General features: G+C 46.6%; 1 protein-coding gene across 2 annotated transcripts in view; it reads left to right on the top strand.

Moving 5' to 3' along the window:
- The window catches only part of LOC140404489 (nuclear receptor ROR-alpha A), a 1,004,264-nt gene extending 988,936 nt beyond the window's left edge, over positions 1-15,328 (top strand). For both annotated transcript variants that reach the window (XM_072493100.1, XM_072493101.1), the window contains one exon: positions 9,457-15,328. In XM_072493100.1, coding sequence (XP_072349201.1) covers positions 9,457-9,621 — 165 coding nt within the window. In that variant the 3' untranslated portion in view covers positions 9,622-15,328. The remainder of the gene's footprint in view (positions 1-9,456) is intronic.
- The last annotated feature ends 1,942 nt before the right edge of the window (positions 15,329-17,270 follow it).

The raw sequence follows: 17,270 nt of genomic DNA, 5'->3' as shown, positions 1-17,270 counted from the left end.
TAGGGAAATTACTGGAGAGAATTCTTCGAGACAGGATCTACTCCCATTTGGAAGCAAATGGACGTATTAGTGAGAGGCAGCACGGTTTTGTGAAGGGGAGGTCGTGTCTCACTAACTTGATAGAGTTTTTCGAGGAGGTCACTAAGATGATTGATGCAGGTAGGGCAGTAGATGTTGTCTATATGGACTTCAGTAAGGCCTTTGACAAGGTCCCTCATGGTAGACTAGTACAAAAGGTGAAGTCACACGGGATCAGGGGTGAACTGGCAAGGTGGATACAGAACTGGCTAGGCCATAGAAGGCAGAGGGTAGCAATGGAGGGATGCTTTTCTAATTGGAGGGCTGTGACCAGTGGTGTTCCACAGGGATCAGTGCTGGGACCTTTGCTCTTTGTAGTATATATAAATGATTTGGAGGAAAATGTAACTGGTCTGATTAGTAAGTTTGCAGACGACACAAAGGTTGGTGGAATTGCGGATAGCGATGAGGACTGTCTGAGGATACAGCAGGATTTAGATTGTCTGGAGACTTGGGCGGAGAGATGGCAGATGGAGTTTAACCTGGACAAATGTGAGGTAATGCATTTTGGAAGGGCTAATGCAGGTAGGGAATATACAGTGAATGGTAGAACCCTCAAGAGTATTGAAAGTCAAAGAGATCTAGGAGTACAGGTCCACAGATCACTGAAAGGGGCTACACAGGTGGAGAAGGTAGTCAAGAAGGCATACGGCATGCTTGCCTTCATTGGCCGGGGCATTGAGTATAAGAATTGGCAAGTCATGTTGCAGCTGTATAGAACCTTAGTTAGGCCACACTTGGAGTATAGTGTTCAATTCTGGTCGCCACACTACCAGAAGGATGTGGAGGCTTTAGAGAGGGTGCAGAAGAGATTTACCAGAATGTTGCCTGGTATGGAGGGCATAAGCTATGAGGAGCGATTGAATAAACTCGGTTTGTTCTCACTGGAACGAAGGAGGTTGAGGGGCGACCTGATAGAGGTATACAAAATTATGAGGGGCATAGACAGAGTGGATAGTCAGAGGCTTTTCCCCAGGGTAGAGGGGTCAATTACTAGGGGGCATAGGTTTAAGGTGAGAGGGGCAAAGTTTAGAGTAGATGTACGAGGCAAGTTTTTTACGCAGAGGGTAGTGGGTGCCTGGAACTCACTACCGGAGGAGGTAGTGGAGGCAGGGACGATAGGGACATTTAAGGGGCATCTTGACAAATATATGAATAGGATGGGAATAGAAGGATACGGACCCAGGAAGTGTAGAAGATTGTAGTTTAGTCGGGCAGTATGGTCGGCACGGGCTTGGAGGGCCGAAGGGCCTGTTCCTGTGCTGTACATTTCTTTGTTCTTTGTTCTTTGTTCTTTGACTGTCTCACAGCATCATTGACTGTCACACACAGCGTCACTGACTATCGCTCACACGCATCGTCACTGACTGTCGCTCACACATAGTGTCACTGACTGTCACTCACACACAGCGTCACTGACTGTCGCTCACACTCCGCGTCTCTGACTGTCGCTCACACTCCGCGTCACTGACTGTCACTCACACTCCGCGTCACTGACTGTCACTCACACACAGCGTCACTGACTGTTCCTCACACACAGCGTCACTGACTGTTCAAAGATGTGCAGGTTAGGTGTGTTGGCCATGATAAATTGCCCCTTAGTATCCAACGGTCAGGTGGGAGTACAGGGATGGGGCGGAGGGGCGTGGCTCTAGGTGGGATGCTCTTTTGGAGGGTCGCTGCAGACTAGATGGCCAGTGGCAATGTCGGAATTCTCTGAAATATTAGTACAAATTTCACTCTTGTTTTATCTTGGGCTGAGCACATCGCTAAGGACATTTTACCACTGGGCCTCCTTGAAGTAAATTATGCCCAAGAGCCAGCAAGTGAGCAGAGTGTTATTGAGGTGGGAGTGACTCGGGTGAGTTTGACAGGAGCTGAGAGCGAAGGACAGGAACAGAACCGGCAGATGAAGTGAAGAGGAGTTTTTTGCGATTGGGGAGCTAGGCCGGGGGTGCAGGAATGGCCTCTGGATTCTTTGTGGGGCTGGATAGGAGGTCCTGCCAAAACGTACCGGCTAATGTTTCTGGGACGTTGGTTTCTGTGGGGAAGAGGCAGACACTCAGTAAGAATGTAGTCAGGATCCAAATGGCATATTTTGACCTTGCCCGTTTGGATCTCAGGCCTTAGATCTCAGGGTGCCTTTAGAACATAGAACATAGAAAATACAGCACAGAATAGGCCCTTCGGCCCACGATGTTGTGCCGAACCTTTGTCCTAGATTAATCATAGATTATCATAGAATTTACAGTGCAGAAGGAGGCCATTCGGCCCTTTGAGTCTGCACCGGCTCTTGTAAAGAGCACCCTACCCAAACTCAACACCTACACCCAACACCAAGGGCAATTTTGGACACTAAGGGCAATTTATCATGGCCAATCCACCTAACCTGCACATCTTTCGACTGTGGGAGGAAACCGGAGCACCCGGAGGAAACCCACGCAGACACTGGGAGGATGTGCAGACTGCGCACAGACAGTGACCCAAGCCGGAATCGAACCTGGGACCCTGGAGCTGTGAAGCAATTGTGCTATCCACAATGCTACTGTGCTGCCCTTAAGAACAAATAAATCTACACTGTATCATTTTACCGTAATCCATGTACCTATCCAATAGCTGCTTGGAGGTCCCTAATGTTTCCGACTCAACTACTTCCACAGACAGTGCATTCCATGCCCCCACTACTCTCTGGGTAAAGAACCTACCTCTGACATCCCAGGAGACCTGATAGAGGTCTACAAAATTATGAGGGGCATAGACAGAATGGATAGTCAGAGGCTTTTCCCCAGGGTAGAGGGGTCAATTACTAGGGGGCATAGGTTTAAAGTGAGAGGGGCAGGGTTTAGAGTAGATGTACGAGGCAAGTTTTTTACGCAGAGGGTAGTGGGTGCCTGGAACTCGCTACCGGAGGAGGTGGTGGAAGCAGGGACGATAGTGACATTTAAGGGGCATCTTGACAAATACATGAATAGGATGGGAATAGAGGGATACGGACCCAGGAAGTGTAGAAGATTGTAGTTTAGTCGGGCAGCATGGTCGGCATGGGCTTGGAGGGCCGAAGGGCCTGTTCCTGTGCTGTACATTTTTTTGTTCTTTGTTATATCTTCCACCTTTCACCTTAAATTTATGTCCCCTTGTAATGGTTTGTTCCACCCGGGGGAAAAATCTCTGACTGTCTACTCGATCTATTCCCCTTATCATCTTATAAACCTCTATCAAGTCATCCCTCATCCTTCTCCGTTCTAATGAGAAAAGGCCTAGCACCCTCAACCTTTCCTTGTAAGACCTACTCTCCATTCCAGGCAACATCCTGGTAAATCTCCTTTGCACCTTTTCCAAAGCTTCCACATCCTTCCTAAAATGAGGCGACCAGAACTGTACACAGTACTCCAAATGTGGCCTTACCAAAGTTTGTACAACTGCATCATCACCTCACGGCTCTTAAATTCAATCCCTCTGTTAATGAACGCTAGCACACCATAGGCCTTCTTCACAGCTCTATCCACTTGAGTGGCAACTTTCAAAGATGTATGAACATAGACCCCAAGATCTCTCTGCTCCTCCACATTGCCAAGAACTCTACCATTAACCCTGTATTCTGCATTCATATTTGTCCTTCCAAAATGGACAACCTCTCACTTTTCAGGGTTAAACTCCATCTGCCACTTCTCAGCCCAGCTCTGCATCCTATCTATGTCTCTTTGCAGCCGACAACAGCCCTCCTTACTATCCACAACTCCACCAATCTTCGTATCGTCTGCAAATGTACTGACCCACCCTTCAACTCCTCATCCAAGTCATTAATGAAAATCACAAACAACATAGGACCCAGAACTGATCCCTGCGGTACGCCACTGGTAACTGGGATCCAGGCTGAATATTTGCCATCCACCACCACGCTCTGACTTCTATCGGTTAGCCAGTTTGTTATCCAACTGGCCAAATTTCCCACTATCCCATGCCTCCTCACTTTCTGCAGAAGCCTACCATGGGGAACCTTATCAAATGCCTTACTAAAATCCATGTACACTACATCCACTGCTTTACCTACATCCACATGCTTGGTCACCTCCTCAAAGAATTCAATAAGACTTGTAAGGCAAGACCTACCCCTCACAAATCCGTGCTGACTATCCCTAATCAAGCAGTGTCTTTCCAGATGCTCAGAAATCCTATCCTTCAGTACCCTTTCCATTACTTTGCCTACCACCGAAGTAAGACTAACTGGCCTGTAATTCCCAGGGTTATCCCTAGTCCCTTTTTTGAACAAGGGCACGACATTCGCCACTCTCCAATCCCCTGGTACCACCCCTGTTGACAGTGAGGACGAAAAGATCATTGCCAACGGCTCTGCAATTTCATCTCTTGCTTCCCATAGAATCCTTGGATATATCCCGTCAGGCCCGGGGGACTTGTCTATCCTCAAGTTTCTCAAAATGCCCAACACATCTTCCTTCCTAACAAGTATTTCCTCGAGCTTACCAATCTGTTTCACACTGTCCTCTCCAACAATATGGCCCCTCTCATTTGTAAATATAGAAGAAAAGTACTCGTTCAAGACCTCTCCTATCTCTTCAGACTCAATACACAATCTCCCGCTACTGTCCTTGATCGGACCTACCCTCGCTCTAGTCATTCTCATATTTCTCACATGTGTAAAAGGCCTTGGGGTTTTCCTTGATCCAACCCGCCAAAGATTGTTCATGCCCTCTCTTAGCTCTCCTAATCCCTTTCTTCAGTTCCCTCCTGGCTATCTTGTATCCATCCAACGCCCTGTCTGTACCTTGTTTCCTCAGCCTTCCATAAGTCTCCTTTTTCCTCTTAACAAGACATTCAACCTCTCTTGTCAACCATGGTTCCCTCACTCGACCATCTCTTCCCTGCCTGACAGGGACATACATATCAAGGACACGTAGTACCTGTTCCTTGAACAAGTTCCACATTTCACTTGTGTCCTTCCCTGACAGCCTATGTTACCAACTTATGCACTTCAATTCTTGTCTGACAACATTGTATTTACCCTTCCCCCAATTGTAAACCTTGCCCTGTTGCACGCACCTATCCCTCTCTAATTACTAAAGTGAAAGTCACAGAATTGTGGTCACTATCTCCAAAATGCTCCCCCACTAACAAATCTATCACTTGCCCTGGTTCATTACCAAGTACTAAATCCAATATTGCCCCTCCTCTGGTCGGACAATCTACATACTGTGTTAGACAAGCTTCCTGGACACACTGCACAAACACCACCCCATCCAAACTATTTGATTTAAAGAGTTTCCACTCAATATTTGGGAAGTTAAAGTCACCCATGACTACTACCTATGACTTCTGCACTTTTCCAAAATCTGTTTCCCAATCTGTTCCTCCACATCTCTGCTACTATTGGGGGGCCTATAGAAAACTCCTAACAAGGTGACTGCTCCTTTCCTATTTCTGACTTCAACCCATACTACCTCAGTAGGCAGATACTCCTCGAACTGCCTTTCTGCAGCTGTTATACTATCTCTAATTAATAATGCCCCCCCCCCCCACCTCTTTTACCACCCTCCCTAATCTTATTGAAACATCTATAACCAGGGACCTCCAACAACCATTTCTGCCCCTCTTCTATCCAAGTTTCCGTGATGGCCACCACATCGTAGTCCCAAGTACCGATCCATGCCTTAAGTTCACCCACCTTATTCCTGATGCTTCTTGCGTTGAAGTATACACACTTCAACCCATCTCCGTGCCTGCAAGTACTCTCCTTTGTCAGTGTTCCCTTCCCCACTGCCTCATTACACGCTTTGGCGTCCTGAATATCGGCTACCTTAGTTGCTGGACTACAAATCCGGTTCCCATTCCCCTGCCAAATTAGTTTAAACCCTCCCGAAGAGCACTAGCAAACCTCCCTCCCAGGATATTGGTGCCCCTCTGGTTCAGATGCAACCCGTCCTGCTTGTACAGGTCCCACCTTCCCCAGAATGCGCTCCAATTATCCAAATACCTGAAGCCCTCCCTCCTACACCATTCCTGCAGCCACGTGTTCAGCTGCGCACTCTCCCTATTCCTAGCCTTTTGGTGATGTTTTCGCATTCTCAGGCCCGTACCCCTCGGTGTTAAAAAATTGCAGCTTCCCTTTTCACATTGAAGCAGCCCTCGATCGCATCATGATGATTTCAATGCAATCAGTGCCACCTAGAGTGAGAATACGGTGTTGCAGACGTTTCAGCGCCGTTCCCTGCCTCCCCCAAGTGGTGGTTAATTGAAATGCTGCTTGTGTGGCAGTGAGTTAGACACAGGCCATTGACCTCTCAGAACTGGCCAGGAATCCAGGCCTCATTGATGGGATGAAGGTCGGCCATGGAGCTATTGTGAGGAGTTGTGGAGATTCCGAACTCTTGCCCATCCCAGATTTCCGTCGCTCCTCCATTGCCGACTACGCCTTGAACCGCCCAGGTCAGGATGGGTAAATCTGTTGGCCTGGGAGGGGCATTTGGATATGGAAATAGCCACAAATGCTCCAGAGACGAATAATTCATGTTTAGATAGGGGCAAGACATGGATGCTTTGCCATGAATGCCAGGGTAAAGTGATACTGTTGAGCAAGTCACAGCTATCAGCAGCCCTGCCCTGCACCACAGGTATCCTTAACGTTTATAAAGTGTTCAAAATAAACTAAAACAAGAATTCAAGTTATTAAATGCATGAAATTACGGCCGGAGAATATTCTAGTTCCTGCTGGCAGTGCACCGTGGGGCAGCCTCAATGGGAAATCCCATTGCCGAGCAGCGGGAAGAGAGAATCCCGTCACCATGAAAATGAAAATCGCTTATTGTCACAAGTAGGCTTTAAATGAAGTTACTGTGAAAAGCCCCTAGTCGCCACATTCCGGCACCTGTTCTTGGAGGCTGCTACGGGAATTGAACCGTGCTGTTGGCCTGCCTTGATCTGCTTCAAAAGCCAGCGATTTAGCATGGTAAACTCGGGAAAACCCCATGGGAAACTTGGCGTCTGGGAGTCCGGAGGATCCGGCCCTATCTTTCTAACGCTCCCTGGCAACAATGCCCATGAAATGCTGGTTATTCATTGGCAGTTCAGGAACTGAAATCGGTGCGGGGATATCAGAGGTATCGTGGGGGATACAGGGAGGGGATGTCAGAGAAAGTCTGGCGTGTCAGGATCTTCTCTGAAGGAACTCTTCATTTGTGTCCCACCTTCCCTGTTATCCCCGTCTCCATCTGCTCGGAAAACTCTGCAACCAGCAATGTTGGGATGCAACTTCTGTCCTTCGTCACGCCGTTTTTCACTCGTAGCTATGTCAAACTCCCAAGTGCCCATCCATGTCCTCTGCTCCCCAGTTTATTGTATTGAGATATATATTTTGTCGGCCGCAAATGAGTCCAAACTGAGTTGGTCAGAAGAAAACTTGGTTTATTGCAAAGCAGTTGTGTTGATGATATACATCAGATCCCAGTCGGGTTTGCTCTGTCAGTTCAATACCTGCCCGACTTTGTACAGTTCTTAACCATGAATGATCGAGACCCCCCGCCCCCTTAGTGGGGGAGCTCGTATTTATGAAAACCAATTGCCCTGACCTCGTAGATGTCATCCGATTTATAACAATAGGCCATTAATCAATGAACAATCCTGCTAGCCTTCGCCTCTCTGCTCGAAGGGGGCTGCTGGTGGGGTGGAGGCAGCTTCTCCTCCCAGTGCGTGAGTGTGGCCGAGAGGATCTCGTGGAATTCTTGTATCTCAAAAAATACACTCTGTGGTTAGCACTGTTCCTTCACAGCGCCAGGGTCCCAGGTTCGATTCCCGGCTTGGGTCACTGTCTGTGCGGAGTCTGCACGTTCTCCCTGTGTCTGCGTGGGTTTCCTCCGGGTGCTCCGGTTTCCTCCCACAAGTCCCGAAAGACGTGCTGTTAGGTGGATTGGACATTCTGAATTCTCCCTCTGTGTACCCGAACAGGCGCCGGAATGTGGCGACGAGGGGATTTTCACAGTAACTTCATTGCAGCGTAAGCCTACTTGTGACAATAATAAAGATTATTATATTATTATAAATACACTGCAATTGAGGGGTTCCACCGAAGATTCTTTTTGTACTTCAAAGAGTTGGTGACTGTTAGCTTTTAGAGGGAGGGGTGGGGGGAGGCTGAAAGGGAGGTTTGTTGCTGTTACCGTTATTGTTTGTTTTTTGTATAAAATTGGAAAAACTGAATAAAATATTTTTAAAGGAATCGATAAACAATCCTTTTGTTGCTTCTTGTTATCACCCGCAAGGGACTCGTGGGGTAGGGATGATTCACTACACTGTGAAACCTGTGGAATACGAGCTCCCCCGATAAGGGGGTGGGTGACCCGTGACAACGTGCTGTGCATTTGTATTAATAGAGGTGGCCACTCAGGCACCCACTAGAGAAGACCCGGCAGGGAGCTACTGAAGTTGTGTATATAATTAACTTTATTTGATAAAATAAGTTTTGTTTCTTTGACTGCTCGATGTGGATTCCTTGCCTTACAAAACGTATTTTCTATCCTTTGCTTCCTCTGACTTCTGGACTGGGTGATTCCTTCCATTTCCTTTTTTGTCTTGCTTCATTCTGAATCGATGCTCTGGTGCCCTCCCCCCAGTCAGCCTAGATTAGCCTCACCTCGAACAGTTTAATGGTGTAAATCAGGAGACACTGATCCCACCAATTGGTAGCCAGAGGGCAGGGTTAAAACCCTGAGAAAAATAGCCAGAGAGAAAAAGAAGGATTTTATTTTTTGTCACACAGTAAGTTGATGTGATGTAGAATGTGCAACCTGTAAAAAGGGGGAAGAGGAAGATTTATCAAAATGTGTGGAGTTTGCATGTTCTCCCCGTATCTGCGTGGGTTTCCCCTGCGTGCTTCAGTCCTCCCCCCCCCCCCCCCCACCTCCACACTCCAAAGGTGTGCAGGTTAGGTGAGTTGACCACGATCAATTGTCCCTAAGTGTCCAAAGGTTAGGTGGGGTTGCAGGACTGTGGGGGTTGGGCAGCAGGTCGGTGCCGACTCGCTGGGCCGAATGGCCTCCTTCTGTGCTGTCGGAATTCTATGAATAATTTTCAAAAGAAAATTGGATATAGGGCAAAAAAGGACCATTCTCAAGGCTAAGGTGAAGTCAGGAGAGTGCGATTGAATGGATTGCACTTTTCAAAGTACAGACATGGAGATGATGGGCCGAATGGCCTCTTCGTGCGCTACAATTCCAAAGGTGGTACAAAAAGTGACCCACCCACCTCAGTGTCCCTCAGTGATGGGGACACACCAGTCGCGGTTGTGCGAGAAGGCTTTGTTCTGAAGTGCCTCTGTTCTGCTTGCACCCTTGAAAACGTTTGCTAATTGTTTCCACCTCGTCTTTCCAGCTCCTGTCTAAGGTGTCCACATTACGAACTCTGTGTAATCGACACATTGAGAAGCTGTCGTCGTTCAAAGCAATACACCCGGACATTGTACGGGTACACTTCCCTCCCCTGTACAAGGAGCTGTTCAGCTCTGAGTTTGAGCAGATGATGCCAACGGATGGTTAACTGCCGTCAGAGGAGCTGGGACCCCTGGAAGTACCCGCATCAAATTATTGAAGCTACTTCACGTTTTCTGCCGCTGCGTTGCAGGTTGCCGTGCACAGCCGAAGGGATTAAAGAGGCGACACATTTTCTTTCTGGGGGATGGGAGTTTAGGGGACGGGGACAAGGGGCAGATTAATATTAGTTTCTTAGTGAAAGTTGAACTTCTTTTTCTCATGCATTTAGTTTGTGTAGAGCACAGCGTACAGTGACATTATAATGCTGAGAAGTTGATGTAGAGCAAATCTTTTACAGGGTATATAGAATAACTATTATTGCCAGTATATCATTTTAAACTTGATGTGCTGTGAGACAATATATGAATCTGCAATTTAAGCACTTTTTTCTCAATTTGTAAATGATATGTTGTATTTATTAGTTCCGTTAATAGGAAGTGCACAAGAAATCCAAGTTTCTTGATTGAGTATAGGGAGGGGAGGTTCGGAGTTTTAGATGCTGCTGTTTAGGTTGATGTCTGTGTTTGGTAGGAACGCCCACATACTTAGTCTGATTGACAAACTCACTCCAATTTCCATCGTCTGTGCGACCGGTTAACGTGTCATTGACACAGAATAAGAATAGTAATGGTGAGAGGTCATGGAATCAAATGATTTATAAAATGCGAAACCTTGTCTGGACCACTTTAGAGAGAGAGTTCTATTTTTATAACCCAGGTATGAACATTTGGAAGCACTTAGATTATTCCTGCAATAAAAAGAGAGGTGATTCGTGTCGGACATACGTTTTTTTTTTGTAAAGTGCTTCAACCATAGAAAGAAGTGATATTTTCTAAAAAAAGAAGCTTGGTATTATTTTCTTGTGAGAATATGTCTGATGCGGTCCAGTGAGATCCTTTCAATTGATGTGCCACCGTGTAAGTGCGTCTCTGCTAACGAGTTAAGCAAATCTTATTAACCTTGAAATGGAGGTTTCCCTTGTGGAACGACATTCCAAAAAAAACACGCAAAAATGTAGAAATGTCGAAAATAAATGTTTGTGTGTGTCTGCGTGTGTGTGTCTGTCTGTGTGCATGTTTGTGTATGCCTGTCTGTGTGTCCGCATGTGTGTATGTCTGCATGTGATTATGGGTTTGCGTGTGTGTGTCGGTGGGTGTGTCTGTGTTTCTGCGTGTGCATCTGCTTGTGTGATGTGTGTTTGTGTGTCTGTGTGTTTATGCCTGTATGTGTGTGTCCCCGCGTGTGTGATATGTGTGTGTCTGAGTGTCTGTGTGTGTGTGTGTGTGTGTGTCCGCCTGTTGAGTTTATGCGGGTGCGCGTGTGAATAGTAAGTCTGTCACTGTTGCTTTTTGCACATTTACTTCATTCCTTGGTAGTGCAATATGTACAAAGGGCAGTTGCTGGTGTACATTTAACCCCCTCAGGGAAGATTTAAAAAGAAAAATGTTTGTACAGTCTCTTATTCTGCTTAAGGGTTATTGACTAGATTGTGTGTAATGTTTGTGTGTGAGGCAGTCAGTGTAGCTCTGATCCGGGAGTCAGTGCGGTTCTTGGGAGTCAGCCTGGATCCTGAATTAATCCTGGTCCGGCTGTCACGCTGACCTCCGGTCCCGGAGCCAGCCTGGATCACGCAGTCAGGCCACTGTTTGTTTGTAGTGTTCCAAAACGACCAGTCGTAAAGGCGCCTGATGGTTGCTGTTACTGTGAAGGACAATCCAGCAGTCTGATTAAAGTGGGAAGAATCCTCGGAGGCAGATCCTGGAGGTCAGGTGGAGGGTTTGAAATTTTTGCTCAGGGATAATTTAGATTATAGTGGCGGTATGGAAAGGTCAGTATTTCATGTAGCAGTGAACGCAGCAGTGATATTCAGGCCCTAACGAGTTAAAACTGACCTTACAATAATATTTGTCTGTATTTACAATTTAAGGTGATTTAATGGGCAGCGTTTGGAAGCCGCTGGAGTTATATGCAGGCAGTTTTGTTTTTATTGAGAGAGCTGATGGAGGAGACCTCTATGGAATACTGGCCACCGCTGGATTCGCCACAACACTCAAGACTCCTTGATGTTTTATTTAATCATTTCTACCTATCCGAATGCCACAACCTGTGGCTTGATACATTTGAAAGGAGCCCCTGTCTGCCTCCGATCCGCCAGCATAGTGCTCTCACAAACAGTCCCACCTCCCCACACCCAGGTAATGAAGGCCACTGTTGGGTGGGGTATTTCCAAATTGAGATGGAGGACAGATCCCTGGCTTCAGCCGGTACAACCAGAAAGGAGGCGACACCCATTTGCATCCTGGACCCCATCTGTTTCCCATTTCCAGGCGAGTGTCCCTTTAAGCACAACAGCCGACCCAGCTCCCAGTGATGATAGTGACGGGTGGACTGGTATCCTTAAAGGGACAATCGTCACACCAGTAGAGGCTGGTTTAGCACAGGACTAAATAGCTGGCATTTAAAGCAGACCCAGGCAGGCCAGCAGCACGGTTCAATTCCCGTACCAGCCTCCGAACAGGCGCCGGAATGTGGCGACTAGGACACAGTAACTTCATTTGCAGCCTACTTGTGACAATAAGCGATTTTCAGAACAGGCAGCCAGCTGCCTGAGAGAAAAGGGTGTATTGACAAGTTGTCGGCAGGGGAGGAGTCAAGACACCATGCTCAACTTATCTCTCCTCGCTGGCGTGAGCAAGTGTGCACCACATTGCTTTAGAGAATCTCATCATCAAAGTGCAGTCCTCACTGAAGAATGGCACAGGTAACCAGGCTGCAATTCATCAGGAATATCCACGTGGTATCTCTGTTCGCTGCATCATTCAACAAGGTTCTTCTGCTGTGATTGGGGTGTAATCATCCCGTAACATCCGCCAACCCCACCACACATCCTCGCCATTCATCTCCAAACCCATCCATCTTGCCATTCCCCATGCCTGCTCCCTTGCGTTGGTCGACCAAAACATCCATCCTCATGTAGCCCTGCCCCCTTGCTCCCACCGTTGATCCCCTGACCACTCTGATCACCTCACCACTCCTCCCGCATGGTGCCCTGCCCTGATGCACATTGGAAAGTGAATGGACTTTTCATTGGCCAATTGGATGATTCGTAACAGTCAGCCGCACAGCGTTTATCACCAAGTCTGGTATCCTTGTCACTCAGAAACATAAGTCGTCAAAGACAATTAGGGCAGCACGGTAGCATTGTGGATAGCACAATTGCTTCACAGCTCCAGGGTCCCAGGTTCGATTCCGGCTTGGGTCACTGTCTGTGCGGAGTCTGCACATCCTCCCCGTGTGTGCGTGGGTTTCCTCCGGGTGGTCCGGTTTCCTCCCACAGTCCACAGATGTGCAGGTTAGGAGAATTGGCCATGCTAAAATTGCCCTTAGTGTCCAAAATTGCCCTTAGTGTTGGGTGGGGTTACTGGGTGATGGGGGCTTATGATGGAGGTGTGAGGTTGGGTAGGGTGCTCTTTCCAAGAGCCGGTGCAGACTCAATGGGCCGAATGGTCTCCTTCTGCACTGTAAATTCTATGAAACAATGTAGAGACCACCACACTCCTTTTTTTTTCTACAATGATTCACTCTGGGTTTCCTGCAGTAATTCCCAAGTCTTTAATTTCTGGAGACTTCGAAGCAATCTGGAACATTGGCCATCCTGCATTCACGGGAATGTTTAAAAGCCAGTCATTCTGTTAATTATCGTTAATTATTCCATTGTCTTCTCTGCACTTTCTTGTGCTCCAGCTTCCAGATGGTAAGGCCGCACCCTGAGCCGGCTGGCTCCATTGCTCCATGGGCATGGCTTAGTCCTCCATTATTATCATGAAGTCGGGCCAGCTTCTCAGAAGACCTGTGGCTCACAGCCCTCCCGAACCATAGTCCGTGGGTTCAATTCCCCGCACCGGCTCAGGTTATTCATGAAGGCCCCGCCTTCTCGACCTTGCCCCTCGCCTGAGGTGTGGTGGCCCTCAGGTTAAATCACCAGCAGTCAGCTCTCCCCCCTCAAAGAGCGAAGCAGCCTATAGTCTCCTGGGACTATGGCAACTTTACTGTTCTATTAACCTTTGTTACCATGCATGGCTAGTTTAGCTCAGTGGGCTAGACAGCTGGTTTGTGATGCAGAACAAGGTCAGCAGCATGGGTTCAATTCCCGTACCAGCTTACCCGAACAGGCACCGGAATGTGGCAATTGGGGGCTTTTCACAGTAACTTCATACTTGTGACAATAAAAAATTATTATTATGTATTTCCACAGGGATACGCTTCCCACACACAGCATCCATAGAGGTGTCCTCTGATGGTTCAATTGGACAATGGAGTTAATCTCTTTTTTTCGTTAACAGAAAGTTTAGAACATTGCAGAGCAGTTTTTAACATGAAAACAATTTTTCAATCACAAGCAATAAAAATAAATATTTTCTACGGGGTTGGGGGGTGGGGGGAGAGGGTGAAAAAAGCGTTTTTAAAAGAATATTTTTAACTCTGTATCTGTTTGAGTTACTTTGTGTATTTGTAACTCATCCAAACAATGGCCTGGTATTTTGTCATTGATGTGTCAGATCCCAGCAGACTGCGTCTCTGTGTCCTTGTGTAGTGTCACTCCTTCTCAGGAGGGAGCTGTTTTATGTTGTGGGTTTGGGCCAATGTGGACCTTTCGGACTGTAATATATATTTCCCAGTCTAAAGAAACGTGTTAATAGGGCAAGCCCAGACAAGGCTTTAACTGTTAGTTCCAGGCGGGAAACTTTCAAATAGGATTTAATCCATTTTTATGGAACTTTAGCAATTTTCTTGTCTCCAAAGTACCAATAATAATAATAATAGATAAAACTCTAGCCATAACACCATGTCGAGCAATAAAATATAAAAGTAATCACTTTATGTGCATAGTAAGACTTAGAGTCGAGCGTGTAAATGCAACCTGCTATTTATCACTTCCTTCATCTTAGATAACTCTTTTGCTTTGAATTAAGAATTTGCAAAGGCTCACTCGGAGTCTCTCCTTGCTCTCTGCTTTGCCCTTGCAATATTTAAAGTTCTTTCGCCCTGTATCTTTTCAAACGTTCTGTTTGTTTTTGTACAGGTAAGAGAGGAAACGGTTCTACCATGCTGCTCAGCAAATATTTACATGTTTATTAAATACTGCATTATTATAACTCTATAATATCTCTTTCAGTATATGCTATCTTAACCATATAGTTACAAACTAGGGTGTGCTATTTTGTGTTTACTGCTGTGTGGTGCTAGGCAAGTTGCTTTGTGAACAAATATCTTTATTCCTAAAGAATGCCACCCTTTGGTCACCTTACTTTCACTGAGTAGATCAGATTTGTGTGGAAGAAGACGAGACTTGGGATTCGCCTGAGGACTGAGGAAGCCAGTCCTTCTCTGCCAAGGGCAGTGTCGATTTCCTTTGATTATATCCATCCAGATTCTCTCTGACTACAGTCTGCCTATCCTAAATAGTCTTGCTCCTTCACTGACTCGTAAATAAAAAAAAGTATTTTGATTTGTTTTGTAAATAAACTGTAAAAACAAAATAAGAGATTTAATGTTGTCTTTTAAATACTCAGATTTTCATTCTGATATGAATGTTGTTATATTGTACTTAGAAATGGTTATCTTTAATATTACCTTTATTGACACTGCAGGCAACACATCAATTTTAGATGTGCTTAATGTGCCAGTACCCCTATAATAAAATTATTGCTTATAATGGGCTCAGCCTGTTGTCTTTTTCTTTTGTGCCCGACCCACTCCATGCACATTTCTGATATTTCACTCGGTGTCCTAATTTCCAGCTGAATTCACACTCTTCCACTCAGTCTTTGTTATGTCACTGGCTGAGTGAAGGGCATGCCTTACATTTGGCCAATTCTTGCATCCCGCAGTCACGGTTTAACCAGAAATAAGAGTGTTGCCTCCATTCCAGTCAGGTATCTTATACACAGCTAGAAGGTCCCCTACCCCTGCCCCTGTCCGTCTGTCCTTCCTTGTCTGCCTTGGTCCGCCCGCAGTGGGGGAGGGCTCCAGCATATGGGCTTGTTTCTCTAGTAAATGGAAGGTTAAGAGGCGTTTAAATCACTGCAAGCTCTCAGACTGTCATTTTTGTACCTTTGGAAGGTTAATCCTGGCATTTCGTCCTTAAACCGATCAGTTCCCGCCCGATTCCTTGTAAAAATTATTTATGGAATCGACACCACTTGATGTACAGAGAGATCTGGGAGTTCACGTCCATTGTACCCTGAAGGTGGCAACGCAGGTCGATAGAGTGGTCAAGAAGACATACAGCATGCTTGCTTTCATCGGACGGGGTATTGAGTACAAGAGTCGGCAGGTCATGTTACAGTTGTATAGGACTTTGGTTAGGCCACATTTGGAATACTGCGTGCAGTTCTGGTCACCACATTACCAGAAGGATCTGGATGCCTTCGAGTGGGTGCAGAGGAGGTTCGCCAGGATGTTGCCTGGTATGGAGGGTGCTAGCTATGAAGAAAAGTTGAGTAGATTAGGATTGTTTTCGTTGGAAAGACGGAGGTTGAGGGGGGACCTGATTGAGGTCGACAAAATTATGAGAGGTATGGACAGGGTGGATGGCAACAAGCTTTTTCCAAGAGTGGGGGTGTCAATTACAAGGGGTCACGATTTCAAGGTGAGAACATAGAACATTACAGCGCAGTACAGGCCCTTCGGCCCTCGATGTTGCGCCGACCTTTGAAACCACTCTAAAGCCCATCTACACTATTCCCTTATCGCCCATATGTCTACCCAATGACCATTTGAATGCCCTTAGTGTTGGTGAGTCCACTACTGTTGCAGGCAGGGCATTCCACGCCCTTACTACTCTCTGAGTAAAGAACCTACCTCTGACATCTGTCTTATATCTATCTCCCCTCAATTTAAAGCTATGTCCCCTCGTGCTAGACATCACCATCCGAGGAAAAAGGCTCTCACTGTCCACCCTATCCAATCCTCTGATCATCTTGTATGCCTCAATTAAGTCACCTCTTAACCTTCTTCTCTAACGAAAACAGCCTCAAGTCCCTCAGCCTTTCCTCACAAGATCTTCCCTCCGTACCAGGCAACATTCTGGTAAATCTCCTCTGCACCCTTTCCAATGCTTCCACATCCTTCCTATTACGCGGCGACCAGAATTGCACGCAATACTCCAAATGCGGCCGCACCAGAGTTTTGTACCGCTGCAACATGACCTCATGGCTCCGAAACTCAATCCCTCTACCAATCAAAGCTAACACATCGTACGCCTTCTTAACAACCCTCTCAACCTGGGTGGCAACTTTCAGGGATCTATGTACATGGGCACCGAGATCTCTCTGCTCATCCACACTGCCAAGAATCTTACCATTAGCCCAGTACTCTCTCTTCTTGTTATTCCTTCCAAAATGAATCACCTCACACTTTTCTGCATTAAACTCCATTTGCCACCTCTCAGCCCAGCGCTGCAGCTTAGCTATGTCCCTCTGTAACTTGTAACATCCTTCCGCACTGTCCACAACTCCATCGACTTTAGTGTCATCTGCAAATTTACTCACCCATCCTTCTACACCCGCCTCCAGGTCATTTATAAAAATGACAAACAGCAGTGGCCCCAAAACAGATCCTTGTGGTACACCACTAGTAACTGGACTCCAGTCT

The sequence above is a fragment of the Scyliorhinus torazame genome, chromosome 30 (assembly GCF_047496885.1).
Source record: "Scyliorhinus torazame isolate Kashiwa2021f chromosome 30, sScyTor2.1, whole genome shotgun sequence".
NCBI lineage: Eukaryota > Metazoa > Chordata > Chondrichthyes > Carcharhiniformes > Scyliorhinidae > Scyliorhinus > Scyliorhinus torazame.
This window is presented reverse-complemented; position numbering and strand designations above follow the sequence as displayed.